General features: G+C 38.2%; 1 protein-coding gene across 4 annotated transcripts; it reads right to left on the bottom strand.

The window, feature by feature from the left end:
- Positions 1-10,875: 10,875 nt before the first annotated feature.
- Positions 10,876-15,733, bottom strand: LOC111901528 (ribonuclease E/G-like protein, chloroplastic). 4 transcript variants are annotated; one of them, XM_042901395.2, is made up of 12 exons: positions 15,580-15,733; positions 14,922-15,006; positions 14,751-14,833; positions 13,486-14,663; positions 12,593-12,910; positions 12,474-12,515; positions 12,266-12,390; positions 12,049-12,196; positions 11,901-11,973; positions 11,725-11,837; positions 11,340-11,612; positions 10,876-11,253 (listed from the first exon to the last, which is right to left on the bottom strand). In XM_042901395.2, the coding sequence occupies exons 3-12, from the start codon at positions 14,800-14,802 to the stop codon at positions 11,056-11,058; spliced, it is 2,520 nt and encodes an 839-aa protein (XP_042757329.1). In that variant the 5' UTR covers positions 14,803-14,833; positions 14,922-15,006; positions 15,580-15,733; the 3' UTR covers positions 10,876-11,055. The 4 variants fall into 4 exon arrangements, with proteins under 4 accessions (XP_042757329.1, XP_023753163.1, XP_023753164.1 ...); XM_023897395.3 differs by having other exon boundaries at positions 14,751-15,020; XM_023897396.3 differs by having other exon boundaries at positions 14,751-15,009.
- Positions 15,734-17,351: the final 1,618 nt, after the last annotated feature.

Below are 17,351 nucleotides of genomic sequence, written 5' to 3'. Positions count from 1 at the left end.
ATGTGTATTCTCGTTTGGATTTTGATCAGTAGTGGAAAGGGTTTCGGAAGATCATCAGTGTGTTCTGAAGGGTTAGCGCCTTCCTTGTATTCCAATTGAGTGTTTGGATGCACTGAAGTTGCACATCGAGTGATATAAGAAATTATTATGGGATTCAGAGGAAATGTATTGTTGTATGTGTATGGTGCTGGGAGTAAGGGAATCGGTGGTAGAGGCAGGACATTGTGATGCTCTGTTAGGGTGTTATGTGGTTTCCGTGTATAGCGTCCCGATTTCAAAGTTATTTAGAGTCTTGGGTTTAAGATGACTAGTGATGTATCATGTATCCACGGTTCCAGTGGGAGCCCTTCGTGTATTGTCATCAAGAGGGATTATTTAAGGAAGTGGATCTCCGCAGAGGTAGGTTATGTGTTATGGCGGTTGCCACCAGAGTCTGTAATGCATATCGGGGCAAGTGTGTGTGTAACTATCTATGATAGTCTTCGGTGCATGAGTTAGTGAACATAGTGTGGCGTTGTAATGAGAATGAGAGTATAGGGTGAAGCTACGGGGAGCCGTAGTATTCACCAGTCAGAGGGTGTTGTGATGCTACGGGGAGCCGTAGTACTCACAAGTCAGAGAGAGAGAGAGAGTTGTGATGCTACGGGGAGCCGTAGTATTTGCCAATTAGAGGGTGTTGTGATGCTACAGGGAGCCGTAGTACTCACAAGTCAGAGAGAGAGAGAGTTATGATGCTACGGGGAGCCTTAGTATTTGCCAGTCAGAGAGTGTTGTGATGCTACAGGGAGCCGTAGTACTCACAAGTCAGAGGGAGGGAGTCGTGGTACTACGGGGAGCCGTAGTACTTACTATTTAGTTGGCGTTGTGATACTACGGGGAGCCGTAGTACTCACTAGTCAGAGGTTGTCGTAATGTTGTGGGAAGCCATAGTACCCACTAGACGGCAAGAGAGTGTGATGATGGAGTGTTCTCTGATAAGTGAATGATGCAGAAGAGTTTTAGGCTTGAGTAGCCCTAGTGTTGAGTTTTTGGAGCCTAGTGGTTAAACCGGGGCGAGACTGGGGTCTCCGTCTCTGTCGGGAGGGTCAGCGAGGTGCGAGGGAAAATATGCGCAGCAGACGCTAGAGGTTAGAGCTGAGTCGATCTTCGATTGGATTGTATTTTTTTATGAGGAAAAGGGAATTTCGTGACTTGCGTGTCATTGGGTCGTGACAGTGGTCACGAGGAGGAAGTTAGTGAGATGTTTTGGATCATGTTATGTGTGACCTTTGGGGGTTCATCTGTGGGGCCAAAAGCTGACCTGGTGCTCGGTATCGAAGATGAATACGAGAAATGAGCTAGAGTTTACCATGGTGATGTCTGCGGACACTTCAGAGTGAGCGAACGATTCGGATGCTCGAGGATATGTTTTGGGCATGTGTATTAGATTTCGGGGGGAAATTGTGGCCCGTATTTGCCCTTGGCAGATTTTTCCTACAACAACAGCCATCATTAGTGCATTAGTATGCCACCCTTTGAGTTGTTGTAAGGAAGGGGGTATCGGACCCCATTTGCGGGGGAGAGGTAGACCAACGTGTGATGGGAAGTACAGAGATCGTGCTTCAGACGTCAGAGCAGATACAGCAGATCAGGCAGAGGTTGTTGACCGCTCAGAGTCACCAGAAGAGTTATGCGGACAGGCGCCGGTCCGAGCTCGAATTTTTGGTCGGTGACTTGGTACTCCTGAAGGTCTCTCCTTGGAAAGGAGTGACTCGATTCAGGAAGAGGGGCAAGTTGGGGCCCCGATATATTGGTCCATTCCGAGTGATCGCGAGGGTAGGCTGGGTAGCCTATCATTTGGATTTGCCAGTAGAGTTAGGGCAGATTCACGACACTTTTCATGTGTCGCAACTGAGGAAATGTTTAGCCGATGAGTCGGCAGTGGTTCCATTAGAGGATATTCAGGTGGATGCGATCCTGAATTATGCTAAGAGACCAGTGGCAATCAGAGATCAGAAAATCAAGGTTCTGAGGAACAAGGAGATACCCTTGGTTTTGGTTCAGTGGCGGCATCGTAAGGGGTCCGAGATGACTTGGGAGCCGGAGCTTGAGATGCGTGAGCAGCATCCGGAGTTATTTGCAGAGCGAGACTTCGAGGGCGAAGTCTACTTCTAGTGGGGGAGAATTGTAACAGCCCGGATTCCCAGGTATTATTTATTCTTCTTAATTTTGGCGTTTTGTGAGGAGACTCGGCGAGTTGGAGCTCAAACTCGTCGAGTATGATCGCGGTTTGGGAAAGGGTTCGCGTCCGGACTCCGCGAGTCCAAAAGGTGGACTCGGCGAGTCCATGCTGTTTAATGAAACCCTAAATTTCGGGGTATGAGACCTATTTAAAGGGGCTTATGGCCGTCATTTGTGGCCACCAACCCCAGAGAGAACCCTAAAAGAGTCCTTGAGCGTTTTGTGAGAGAAAAGAGGAAGATCCTTGATTATTTGTGGGTGATTTTTCATATAGAAGAGGATCAAGGCAAGAGGAGACCAAAGAAGGTGCTAATCCAGTGATTCCTGAGTCCAGAGACTTCATTTGAGGTAACCATTCGTTCCTTTCTCAGCCCTTGGTGTAAATCTTAGAGTTAGGGCTTCTTTGTGGAATGATTCATGAAGTAATTGGCCTCTTTTTGTGTTGATGCTTTAGATCTGGACCCAAAGAGGTCCAGAGACTCTTTTCCCTCAAGCTTTATGAGTGTTAATGGAGGCCATGAGCCGAGAATAGCATTCTAGAGACCATATCATCAAATAAGGCCTTTGGACCATTGCATGAGCACCAAGATTGTAACTTTACGTGATAAATGTGCTTGGAAAGACTGGATCTATGAGTTACTGGAATGGATCTAACCTCAGGAGTGAGTTTGAGTTCATGCATGGCTTAGACTCGCCGAGTCCGAAGAACAGACTCGGCGAGTAGCATGAAGATTGTCCATAACCACTCAGCGAGTGGTCTTACCGAGTTAAGGGTTGACTCAGTGATTCAGGGAGAGTCAGAGAGGGTTGACAGGTGGACTGAGTCAAGTTGGAACTTGCCGAGTTGTTCTTGAGACTCGGTGAGTTGAGTCATGGTGGCCCCGCGATTCATTCCAGGTGGAACTCGTCGAGTCAGGGAAGTACTCGACGTGTCAAGAAAGGATCCTAGGGAGTCATTGAACACGTCTACACTCGCCGAGTCGGTCTAGTGCACTCGCCGAGTCCGGTCAAAGTTGACCGTTGACCAGAGTTGACCAGTGTTGACTTGATAGGGGTAGTCAACCTTAGTTGTGAAAGTGTTAATTAGAGATATATTGTGTTATAGGATGATTATAGCTCGGAGGATCAAGCACGAGTGATTTCCGGGATTTGCGAGTTATCGAGATACGCAAGGTGAGTCTTCTCACTATACTTTACCTTGAGTAGATAACCAGAGTTATGTGACAGAGTATTTGTATGCTATGTGTTGTACTGCATTATTTCTATGTGATTTATGTTGTGCATGTTTATAGAGTTAGAACCGGAAGGTTCACAGAGTTAGAACCAGAGGGTTCATAGAGTAGGGTCCACCCACAGAGTTATAGCCTCGAGTGGCTAATATGTGTTATGTGTGGTATTTTGGGGGACTCGCTAAGCTTCGTGCTTATAGTGTTTTGTGTTATGTGTTTCAGGTTTCTCTCAGGATCACGGGACGGCACCGGCTCGATTGTACACACCAAAGAAAGAGTCATGTTTTGAGGATCCTGGTTTATTATGCAAGTGAAAATGGAATTATGTTTTGTAATTCGATTATGAATGAGATTTTAAGCAAAGTGTTTTTAAGAGTTAAACGATTATTTTTAAATGAAAAGTTGTTTTGAAATTTTCGGTGTTACAATTCGGATTATATTACTACCCTTTCGGTTCCACTTACACATTTGTGGGAACCAAATTTTGAGTCAAAGGGTTTTCTTGTTAAAAATTTCGATTGTTAATACATTATCTTCAAGTATGTGTAAACAAAAAAATAACGAAAATGGCATGCAAATTTTTAGCTGCAGCTATCTTAGATAGGTGGCCGGTTCAATTATTGAACAAATTTTCCAACATCTTGGTCACCCGGCGTTTCATTTTCATTTGTATAGGCCTGTTTTATTGTATATAGATCGAGTTGTTTTTCGCAAATTGGTGATGTTAGGGAGACTGTCGAGTCAGGTACTACGGGAGGTTTGGGCCAACATTAAGTGAGCCAATTCCTACAACGATGCCCGAGTGATTAAACCTAGTTACACATGAGAGAAACCGGCAGATGTGAGATCAGAGTGTGCACTTAAAGAAGAGCTCCACCCAAGCCCATCCAGTTTCTTTCTCCCTACTACTGATGTTATTCATTGTATGCATGTTCCATTGAGGCTGCGACTGACCATCCCTCCTTACTCACCTAGAGGAGTTATCCTGGCTGTGGTTTATGGTCCCATTGTCATCGGATGAAAAAGTTGTGAGATAGCAGCGAGATCAATTCTGACCATGTTGACTAACGTTGAATAGGTTCCATGGCTATTTCCATTCTTTTTATTTTTAGGGTAGTTCGTCCCAAGTTCATTTTGGTCTTGTCTTACTTGAGGACAAGTAAAGTTCAAGCTTGGGGTGATTTGATAGTTTCGTTTTTATTACTTCTTTTCATAGTTTGTTTTTAGTTAAAACCATCTCATTTTAGTCAATTTTCATGCATATTTTCTCTTTTTGTCATTTTTCTCCTTTACTGGGTGCTTTCTAGTCTTTTGAGCTTAATTGCAGGATTTACCGAATACTATTTGTTATTGGAGGCTTAGAAGGATACAGGACTTATGGAGGCATGTGATTTGCTTGTGGACTTGAAGTGGTGCGATTGGGCTTGGTGCTTGCATAAAGAAGAAATCATTTGGACCTAATTTGTGAGCAAATATTGATGAGACGACGGGAATCGAGCTACAAGAAAATTTAAGGAGTATTGGGTCAATCATTAGAAGGCTTTGGTATGGTACAAATGGGCTCTAAAGAGTTATGTGTGACAACCCAAAGTTTATTTCGTTACATTACCCCGTTACCGTTAATGGAATATTCCATTTTATAAAAGTTCCGTTAATTAGAGGTCGCCAAATAAATAAATGTGTTATTTATTTATATAATATGTCGTTAACGTCGTGATAAAAGAAATAAAGACACTTACCTTACATTTCCATTTAATTGGAAAAGGTTAGTTTTATTATTACGACCACTAAATCGGGTGCGATCAAAAGCCCCGTATAACGACAGTATCGGGTAGAATCCCACTGAGCCCCAACTCCAACCCCTATATAAGGGTGAGTGGATTCCATTGGAGACTTTTTACACTCTCCCCACTCTCTCTCTCTCTACAACTTAAATTCGAGCCAAAAATCGTTTGTTTCGAGCCTCAAACGAGTAGGTAAACTATCCTAACTCGTTGTATAACTTATCTAGCCTAAAATTTCGAGTTTAAAACATAAAATAGGGACATAATTATGTGTTTACAGCCCAAGAACACTCTTGGACCGTAAACACCATTTAATGGGGTTTTTAAGCCCCAAAACCCCTCCAAGTTGTCCCTAAGGCTTAGATATGACTTGTAGGCTTATGGAATCGGACTTAGAACACCTTGAAATAACATTTTGGGGAGTAAACATGAGTTTACTGCCCAAGAACATGCTTGGGCCGTAAACTCCTCTTAATGGGGAGTAAACTCATATTTGTGTGTTAAAAATGCCCTTAAACACACCAATGGCCTTGGAAAAATACCTTGAAGCAATACCACCATTGTAGAAGCCTTAAACTTCAATAAAACTAGGGGAATAGGAGTTCACGGCCGTTAAATCCCATAGGGGTGGTTCATGGGCCGTAAACTCCCATTTAATGCCTAATTGGTACCCTAAACTCCCCATTTGACTTGGAAAAATGCTTAGGAATTTACCCTCTACCACTTAAGCCCTTAAAACACCAAAAGAAAGAGTGTATAGGAGCTTACGGCCGTAAGCTCCCTTGCTTAGGGCCGTAAACTCCTCAAAGGGTCCATTTGATGCTTTAAACCTATTCACACATTTGATATTTGAGTCTAGCAAAATTCCACAATTGATATGAGACACTTTAGCATCCTAGAACACCCTCACCATGAGTTTACGGCCGTAAACTCATGGGGAGTAGTCCCAGGGCCGTAAACACCCTATGGTGAGTTTACTCTTGGAGAGTAAACTCCATTCCTAATTCATTCATGCCCTTAAATATTACCCAAGACACCCCAAACACTTAACCAAAGTGTTTTCCGCTCCTTAGAGTGCGTATACTTGTTTAATTAGTATTAAATATACTAATTGTATGTGAACATATGTTAAATAGGTCTCTAAGTGTGTCCAAGTCCTTACTTGACACCAAGCACCCAACCGGCGCCTTCGTCGGATCTACTTACACCAGGTGAGTTCATACCCCTGAATGAACCTTTTAAATGTTTTTATATGTTTTATAGGGGGGGGGGGGAATACAAGTTAAACATGCCAGTTATCATATCAATCACATGTGATTGATAACCCGCATGCACAAGGATTTACCACACTGTAAACTGTTTTACCAAGTAGGACACTATAAATGGTTTCTAAAAGGTTTTCACTTGTTCAAAACTCATACTTAAACTGATTTGTTAAAGTTCATTTTAAACTGGTTTATGAAAAGTTTCCAAAGGATTTCTAAAGGTTTTTCAAACTTATTTTACAACAGAGTACCCTGTCGTGATTTTCTCAAGAATAAAGGTTTTCTTCCATGTTTTAATACTCCTTCTTAGTTAAATTTCCTACTTGATAACGCTTTCACTTTGTGATGCGTCTATACATGTTATTACCTATACTTCGCTTATACTTGTGATAGCTTATACCTGTTAGACGCTCTTACTTCACTTGTTGTCACTTCCACTTCGTGATACACTTATACCAGTTAACGCTTATACTTCATGATCCGGTTATTCCACACTGTACGGTTATACATCACGATTTGGTTATTCCACACTGTTCGGTTATACATCACGAGTCGGTTATTCACATTGTACGCTTATACTTCACGATTTGGTTATCCGACACGATTCGGTTATACATCACGATTCGGTTATACTTCACGATATGATTCCACTTGTTATACACACTCAAGCGTAGTTAGTTGTATGTTTGTGCTTGTTTAGATGCATATAAATAATGATTGAAGGACTTAGGAAGGCTTGTCCGCCCTATTTCCTTTTCTTCGTTGATATGTGGTCTGGTGGGATCGGATGTCCATCCGAAGGTCGTTTGATTCATTAGTTATATATTATGTACACGAGCATAGACATATAGGTTTACATTAGTCAGTTCAGTTAAGAGTCTCTACCACCAGTTCAGCACTTACATTGGAAACCCTCTACCCACTATTTGGGATGCATCTTCGGGACACGGTCTTCTTCGTCGTCTAGTTGGTAACCAGAGTCTCCTGTAGGGAGAGTGGACATTGTGTGTATAGATCTATACGGGATTGACACCCCCACACCCTAACTGCTAGCTACAGTTCACGGCCTACCAAGCCAAGGGGTGACAAATATCATATTCTCTAGACGCTTGTAGGGCGTCAGGTACTCTAGTGTCGGTTAGTATGGTTACGAGTATCCCAGGTTACCTTATAATTCATGGCCTTAAGGTAATGGTTTTTCACCAGCAATTTACACTGTATGCTGGAACCCACTCTCGGAGTCACACTGTTTTAGACCTTGCTAGATTTATCATCCATTTGGTACCGTCTGGGGTCTGTATTCACTGTATTCACGGTATTCACTGTATTCACTGTTTTAGACCTTACTAGACGTATCATTCAGTTGATACTGTCTGGGGTCTGTGTTCACTGTTTTAGACCTTACTAGTTGTACCTTTCATTTGGTACCGTCTGGGGTCTGTGTCTCTTTCTGTTAGACTGAGTCAGGCATGTCGTTCATTCGATACTCTCCTGGAGTCTATGATTCCTTTGCCTTAGTCAGCAGTCCTCACTGCTGAGGCATATGTTATTTCCCTGAATTCTCCTGCTTTCTTAATGATCAAATTCTGTATTTTGATAATGATAGCGATTAAGGGAAAACTACCTTTTTACCACATAACTCCGTCCAGTCTTGGTAGAAGACTGCTTTTATTAAAGAAAATATAGGATTTTCTGGAAAAGACACTAATGTAATAGATACACTGAAACTACCACTTTCATTAAAGTTATTTGAATAAAATGCCACTAAATGCTTATGAACTCACCAGCATTTGTAAAAATGCTGATACTTGCTTTTCAAATAACTTGTATTTTCAGGTCAGCATTAGACAGGTACAATCCAGGAGCTTCTGTTGAAGACTATTTTGTGCCAAGCTGCACCTATATATTTACTTGTATTACCTTGATGTATTGTAAAGTAAACCATGTAAAACTATTACTATTAATGCAATGTTTTGTTGTACTTTGATTACTATAATGCATGTGTTGTGATACTTGACATGACATCATCCACCCCAGAACGTTTCCGCCGTTCCAGTTTTGGGGTGTGACATTATGATTGTGGGCTAAATTTGAAGAATTGAAGATTGGGATAGAATACATGATTAATGGCCCAAGTCTCACATTCAGCGTGACCCACGCGGTCCGCGTGGACTTATATGCGGTCCGCGTGAATTGTTCTGAGCTGATTCTGGGTTTGACTTGTTGACTCTATTTGTGGAAGTTTGGTGGGTGACTTTTGGTACCTTTTTGAATTCGGAAATCAGCTCCCTTTTGCTGGAGATTGGAGCCATTTTTTTTGGGGGGGGGGGGGGGGTCACTTGAAGAACATACTCTATATTCTCTCTAAGGAGCCTTGGAAGATTTGAAGAATTTTTGGAAGATTAGTGTAATTTCCTTTCATCTTGAATCTAAGACAATGTTTGGTACCATTAAACTTTATTGTTTTTCTTTTACTTTGGCCATGCTTGGCTAAACTTTCATTTGGTTGATTAGGGTTTAACCCATGGATGATTATTTGCTTTGAAGACTTATCATTACATTGTGTTTGAAGTTTATGGGAATGTTTTCTAGTTAAACATCTAGTTGTGTTTATTTATCTTTGATCATGAGCTTGGATGAATGAATGCTTGTATTTGTTGACTAATTTCTTGGTTAAGTAATGGACCTTCAAATTAGTAAGCAACAAATGGTTTATATGTTTATTTTCATTTCATTTAGACCATGGAAATGTTTCCTCTATAATGATAATGTAAGCATTTGATTATCTTTTGGACTTGGTAACTCTTACAACTTAAAGCTAATTGATTTTCACAAGATTTTATGCTTCATTGATTTTGTGACTTCAATTAAGGAAATATGTTAAGAGCTCCTCTAACCATTTTAATTTCTAAGAAGAGTTGAGGCAATTTGTGCTTATGAATTGCTATAGCCAAGTTAAACCAATTCACAAGTATTATTCCATTAAGTCTAATGATAAGTCAATCATATCATCCATGAGGTGTACCCTAAAATCAACCAATTCCACTTCTTTGAATTTAATCCAATCTTTTACTTGTTTACTTGTCATATTTTTATTCTAGCTAGCTTTGATTTTTGTCAAACAATCGAAAGAACTAAACATCCCCCCCCCCCCCCCCCTTTTTTTACTTTTAATTTTATTTTGCAAGTATTTTACAAAGAGATTTACATAGAGATTTAAATTGAACCAATCTCCGTGGATATGATCCCTTTACCACTATACACTATTTTAGTGTAAAAGATCTAGGGTTATTAATTTTGTTGGCCTCGACAACCACCATTTACTTTTGATGTACTTGTCTAATCTTTCGAACTAAATTACTGTATTACCCCTACTGGTGGGCTTAACTTTTGTAATTATTAAATGGCTTGATGCCTTTTGTCATCCACTTTTATTTGTCTTTACATCCAATTTTATTTGTCTTTACATCCAATTGTCTATAAAAGAATATTTCCTGTAATTTGTCTTGGTTTTACCTCCATTTGACTGACTTAATTACATCAACATCCATATATAATAGCAATAAAATTTACCATTACATAAACATAAAGTACACCAACATCCATTACATAAACAAGAATTACACAACAAGTCTATTACATCAAAATCCCCTAAAACCACAAGAAGCATATCTTCAACCCCAAAACATAACCTTAACAATGACCAGCAGAATCAGTATCTAAATCATAACCTTCAACTGTTTCACTTCTTCTCTAACAGATGCCACATCCTCTAAAACTTGTTTAAGATAATCTGCAAAATCCAAAAGAGTATCTTCTGCAATGGGCTTCATATTCTCAGGTTCTTCATCAATCCATTCAAAAATTTACACTTTTTCCCTGGTTTCTGTAGTAATAAAATCAACAACATAGAAGGTAAGAAGAAGAAAATTGATGCGATTTGACAAATAAAATCACTTTTGGTATTTACCAATGAGTTAGGGCACACTCGAAATTTCTTTCCAGGATTATCTTTGGTCTTGGAGGTACGAATTCTTGAAGGGTGTTCACAATCACAGAGGACTTTCTTATCTACTCTCTGATTGCTTGAACCTGTGGAGATTCTTGAGCCACTTGACATCTTTCTTCTTCTACGAATTCTCACTTCTCTTATCTACTATGTGTTCGAGTTTGAAGGTGATTCTTCATGATTTTGGAGGTTAACATTTGTTTATAAGGAGTGACTAAGCTAATTAATTTTTGTGCAGTTGCTTTTAGTTTCACGTGTGCTTCCACATTAACAAAACCCATAGAAACCGGTCAAAAGGATTTATTGTGTACATATTAATAAAGTATAAGGGTTTAGTTTACAAAAAAAAAAAATATGGACTAAATGTATACTTTTCAAAAAATAATTTACCATCTCAAGTCATTTTCCATTCTATAATCATTAAATAACATTTCAGATATGTAAATAACGAAAACCCTATTATTTGTCATTACCGAATAATATTTATAAAACTTCGTTTAACAAAAAAAAAAAAAAGATGTAAATCACCTCTCTCTCTCTCTCTTCATTCACTTGCCACCGGTCTTCCATTTCTTGATCGGAAAGATGGTGACTTTCCGTCTCAGCGGACGCGGATCTCTGGCGGCATGTGGCGGCTGAAATGGCGGCGGCTGAGTCCGACTCATTTGTTGATCTTCATCTCTATGATCCTTGAAATCCGCCAGTGGTTTTATCTCAAATCCTCCTCGAGTAAACCCTCTCGCAACCTGTTATCATCGCATCAAAATCAAACTATTTATTTTTCCTTAATTCAGATATTATATTATCCCCAATTGCTTTCGATTACACATACCTTAAGCAAAATCCATACTCTAAGAGAACTACTTAGAATTGCCAATCGTGTCCTCTTCCCCGAAGTCAAATAACTCCCCATATATCGGTCAACCATGAGAACAAATTTCGGCCAAGTTTCAGGTTTTCCAGGATCTGCCCTTTCCATTCTTGCAAGAAATCGACAAATTTCACGTTCGATTTTTGAAAATGAAGTTTCCAAAGCTTCTACTCTTCCAGTTGCATGACAACAAGAACATGGCTCACTGATCATAAATGTCACACTAGGTCGCACCTGTTAAGAGATAAAAAAAAAAAAAAAAAAAAAAAAAAAAAAAAAAAAAAAAAAATTAAATAACGAATCATATTTTTTTAATTTTATTAAGTTTTGATACATAGTTACATACCCTTTTTCTAGTGATCTCCATGAGCCCATGTCTAGAAAGTTCCGAGACTTTAACCAACGATCGATCTCTCTCAACTGCTTTTTTAACTTCTTCATAAACCAATCGTTTATTTGCTGAAAAAAAAAAAAAGAAATGTAAAAAAGATATATAGAAAGATATATAGATTATAGACTTACAATCATCCCACATATCAATGAAATCGACCACAATAATTCCACCAATATCCCTCAATCTTAATTCCCTAGCAATCTGAAACCATATTTTACATATATGTGAATTTTCAGCATAATATAAAAGAAATTGACGAAATTGCCCTTGGCTTACTTGTTTAGCAGCTGCAAGATTGACATCAAGAATGGCTTTCTCCTGTGAAGTTCCATGACCAAGCATACATTGTCCTCCATTCACATCAATGGAGACTAAAGCTTCTGTTTGTTCAATTACTAGATAACCTCCATTAGAGAGTGACACCCTACAAAATGTGTTTTTATTTTAAAATCCAATAAATATTTTTCTTGCATTTAATGTAATTGATTCTCACCTTTTACTTAACATGTTGTTCAATTCTTCCTCGATGTTGTACTCATCAAAAAGTGGATTCTTTTTAGTGTATAACTCAACACGATTGCAGAGATCAGGAGCTATTTCTTGAAGATAATTTGTAACCTAAATGTGTGTATCACAAATGCAAATAATTTTTCAAATATTTATTTTTGGGTAATAAGCATTCAGAAATAATATAATTATACCTCATGATATATCCTTGGAGAATCAACTATCATGTTCTTAACCTGAAGACAGACAAATAGAGCATTATTAGTAAACAAATATAATGAGGATTGAGTAAAAAGATATTTCCAATTTTAACCTTGTCATTAAAATAGTCTTGGACTACTGATAGTGTTTGACCCATGGCTCGATGTAACATAGCAGGAATTGCACCTTCTACACCTTCATCTGCAGCAAGGGCTGCAGATGTTGCTTGTTCAGTGATACCTTTCCACATCAAAAGCAATCCATCAAGATCCTTTTCAAGTTCTTCCATTGTATGGCCTGCAGCAACAGTCCTCACTGTAAGACCAAAACCAGGTGGCTGCAATGTCTTTGCTATCACCCTCAATCGAGTCCTCTCCAATCCTGAAATCTTCTTCGAAATCCCAATTCTATCACAACGTGTCAACAAAACCTGAAACATAGTTTTAAATTTTCATTTCAAAAAACATAATCAAGATCTTCATTCGCATGTAAGAAGATGAAAATCCATAAGCAAGGTCTCAGGTTCAAACCCTGGCATCACCTCTCTTGATCTGGGAACACTCTGATTTACCTTCCCCCCATGTTGGCTATGGGACCCATTGGCGGGGTCGCCTAGGGGTGGTGTATGCTGTATAGTGTATACCCTTTCTTTCATTGTAAAAAGGGTATACGCGTACGCGTATACCCTTTCTTTCAGTATAAAAAAGGGTATACGCGTACGCGTATACCCTTTCTTTCAGTATAAAAAGGGTATACACAAGGGGTATACCCTTTTTACACTGAAAGAAAGGGTATACAATATACAGTATACACCACCCCTAGGCGCCCCCACCAACGGGTCCCACAACCAACATGGGGGAAGGTAAATCAGACTGTTCCTAGATCAAGAGAGATGATGCTAGGGTTTGAACCTGAGACCTAACTTATGGATTCTCATCATGTTATTACAATTTACAAGTTAACATCAGATGTAACAACCAAAATAGGAATAACATAGCCACATACCCAAAATCGGCTTCTTAACTTTGGATAAGCAGTCAATGTGGGCCCTTTGGTACCCAATCCCTCTTTGACAACTTGCACAATTATTTTAGTACCCTTTTGAACTTGTGCCCATTTACTTTCATTTGTGCATGGACCCTTGTTACTATCAGTAATCTCAGTCATGGTTTGATGATTTGAATCATGAGAAGTTTCGATTGGTTGAAATATATTCCTTTTGCCATTAATATACACCACAGAGTTAACCACACCTCCATTCACATCTTCCGGAAAGTCTTCAGGCACATCAAACTCATCATCATCCATGTCATCATCATTCTCCTCAATGTTATCGATAACCTCTTGTTCTTCTGATTTGGGTTTGTTGTTCTCATTAACTCTAGAATGTTCTAGAAGCTCAACAAGCAAAGACCCATCTACCGATCTTGGTTCTTTATGGCGGGAAAATGGAGGAAATATAAAGGGCTCCACATGATGACTTATTCCAACAAGAGAAGCTCTGGGGTGACCTATGTTTACAAATGCTCCTCCCATGTTTGGAACTAGTTTTGTGACTACTCCTATATATACACTATCACAATGAACATTGTTTTTTATAGGTTCTAGTAATATTTCAACCAGTTTTTCATCTTCCATTACAGCAACCCTTTGCATTGTACATAAAGATGAGTTTATCAATATAACTGTATCAACAGATACCCCTTGTTGTGTACCTTGCATACCTACCCTACCCTCATCATCAAGAAACAATCTTTTTGGAATTTCCTCAAGCTCATTAACAGGTTTCTCACTTTCTTTCTCATTTCCAACAGATACCCGAGTCAATTTATCAAATATTTTTTCAATTCTTGGACTTTGATCCTTTGGCTTGATGTTTTCCACATTGTTTTCTAAAGATACATCAATGGTGGGAGCCTTGATAGATAACCATGGCTCTTCAACAGGGTACTCTCTTTCTGATATATTATTTTCACATGTTGAATCATTTGAAGAATCTATTTGTCTATCATATTGGGAAAAGATGGAAGCTTCTAGAAGCCAGGGTTCCTCTACAGGCTGATAACATCTGCTGTATGGTTCATAAAGTTCAGAACTGAAATCATCCTCAAAATCAAGATCACCCAACAATTGTTTTGAAACCACAAAGTTACTTCCGGAATTTTCCAATTGTTTTGCTTCATCTGTCAAATCACTGGAAGCATTTGAGTTTTCAGAAGCATATAAACAAGTAAAGTTTATAGGAACATTGTCATATGGATTTATTATACCTTTAGCTTTAGCAGAAATCAAAGGTTGTCCAGGTAGCCATGTTTCCACCATCCATGACCCAAAGATATTCTGTGAAGAGCTTCTGCTACAAGATCTAGTCAATGATCTTCTCACCAAAATCTTTCTGCTCTTTCTACTACTAACTAAATGCAGTGAAAGAGAAACTTCACCTCTTAACATCCACAAGGTTTCACATAAGGATTGCATACCTCCCTTGATATAACACCTACACACAAAACTTCCTCGACCATGTATCTGCTAGAATCAAACTAACCACATCAAGGTTTATTATAATAATCATTCAGTGGCTAAATCGATAGAAATTTATAGTTCAAAGTCGAAATGTTGTATAGATTTCTACTTTGTACATCAATCAGGTATAAAAGTTATATAATGTTAGTGCTAAACTTTAGAACATAACCCATATGAGTTTTGCATTTGGAGAATACAAAAGGGCAGTGTCAAAATCCAAAACTGTGTCTAGTTTCGGGAACTTAGGGGTAATTGATTGAATTCTTAATTCACGCATGTAGATATGAGCTTGCAAGATGACGAAATTAAGCTTCGCATTTCTACAAACAGTTGGTGTGCAACCATGGGTATTGAAGCTGAATTAATAAAGACAACTAAACAAAGTACGTTCATACACATTAATCAAAAAAAGATTCACGGAATTGGCATTAGACAAAAACCAATAGAAATTCAAAGATTGTTGTGTAATAACAGATAGATTCAGACATCAAAACCCGGAGAAAGATAGAGCGAGAGAGAAAACGAAGAAGATGCAGTTATGAATAAGAAGAAATGAAGGGTAGAGAGAGAGCATACGTGGTGGGGTTCTGCAAAAAGAAGTGAAAAAGTGAAGCAGGTTGAAACGGCTAGCTAGCTTGCCTCCACGAAGATAAGGAAGACGCGAGGGGTCAAATTCCGTGAAGTTTTTTGTAGGAGGTCAGATGACACATAGAAACTGTATACAACGAGAGTGTAAAACTAAAAAGGTAAATTACAAAAATCGTTCCAATGCTTATATAAACATTCTGGATTAGGTCCCTCAAAGATTTTTATTGCGGATTTCATCCTTATGGTTTCTGTTTGTTTTGACCCAAGTCCCTGTAATTAACATTGTTTACTTTTTCCATTAAATAGATGTTAAACTACTATTTTACCTTTAGTTTTACATTTTCTAACAAGTTATTATTCATTAATGGTGGAAGTTTCTTAAAAATAAACGATAGACCTAACCTTCTATCATTAGTATTGGAAAAAAGCAACTAAACTAGAGTAACTAGAGTTAAACTTCCTTCTAAAGCCACCATCGTTTATCAAGTGGACTTCTCTTTGTAGTTGGTGAACGAGACTCACCATAGCTTGGTGAAGAAAAAGTTGGACTCGAGTTAGTAGGATACTTGAGTTCTTTATTTAGTATTCTTCATCTTTACGTCAGAGGAGGATATACGATAATTGTTGACATTGATGAGTTTAGTATTAGTTAAGGTGGTCCTTTGACCCACCAAACTTTTTAAGCTTAATAAAAATTTATATACCAAAAAAAATGTGACCTACCTTATAAAATTTAGGGGAACTACTTTAGTCGGAAAAAAATAAAAATTCATACCTCAATTTTGAAGGCCAACAATTCCTATCTTATTATCCAATCAAATACTTAATCTATTTAAAATAACCCATTAAACAATAGTTCATTAAAAGTTGTAATTAAACAAAAGAATTTAACTTTATTTGTTTAAGTATGGAGATTTGAAACAACATTGATTTTGTGATTGACGTCCTCAACGTTTTCGTCGCCCTCAACCAAACGACTGTCGCCATCTGCCTGACTACCTCCTTCCAATGGGCGCCATCACCCACCGTCTAGACTAACACTCCAACAGGTTTGTTCAATTCTCAGTTCACAATTGTATTACTTTGGTACTTTGTGTAACTTTGTTTATTTACGTTTAGTAGTTCTCTTAATCAATTTCCATGTTCATTGTTATTTGTTAATGTATTTGTTAAATGACAATTGTTTAATGTTTTCCAAATTCCAAGACCTTTATTATTTGATTCATATGGGGCAATTTTGTAAACGTATCGATTTGACGATTTGCCATTTGATTTTTCATTTTTTTGGTTTTTATTTAATACCTTAACTACATTGATCACCTCAAAATTTCAAGCATTTGATTCACCTTTGACATTCACAGTTATGAATTTGTCAATGATTTTGGAAATTGATTCTTTGTTCTTTACTTAACTACATTCACTTCCAAGTTCCATAATTGTTGATTTGTTTGTTGTTTGTTTAACAAATTAGAATCAATTCAAGTTTTTTAAAAATAAATATGAAAAAATAGTCGAAGAAGGTAATGAGCAAAATAAGCATACGGCTTTGTCATATATAGTTCGTAAGAACTTTTAATCTTTTTTCCGTTGATAAGAACTTTAAATATTTTTCAACGTTAAAAAAATCAAGAATGTAAATTCTCGTTTGTAAGAGCATTATTATTATTTTTTTGCTTATACGATCCGACCCACTTGTAGTATTTTTGATTTTTTTTATTTATGTCGGTTTCACTTAAATAATAAACCATATAGATTTTTAT

The sequence above is a fragment of the Lactuca sativa genome, chromosome 4, assembly GCF_002870075.4.
Source record: "Lactuca sativa cultivar Salinas chromosome 4, Lsat_Salinas_v11, whole genome shotgun sequence".
Lineage (NCBI taxonomy): Eukaryota > Viridiplantae > Streptophyta > Magnoliopsida > Asterales > Asteraceae > Lactuca > Lactuca sativa.
The sequence above is the reverse complement of the archived record's forward strand: the minus strand, read 5'-3'. Positions and strand labels throughout refer to the sequence as shown.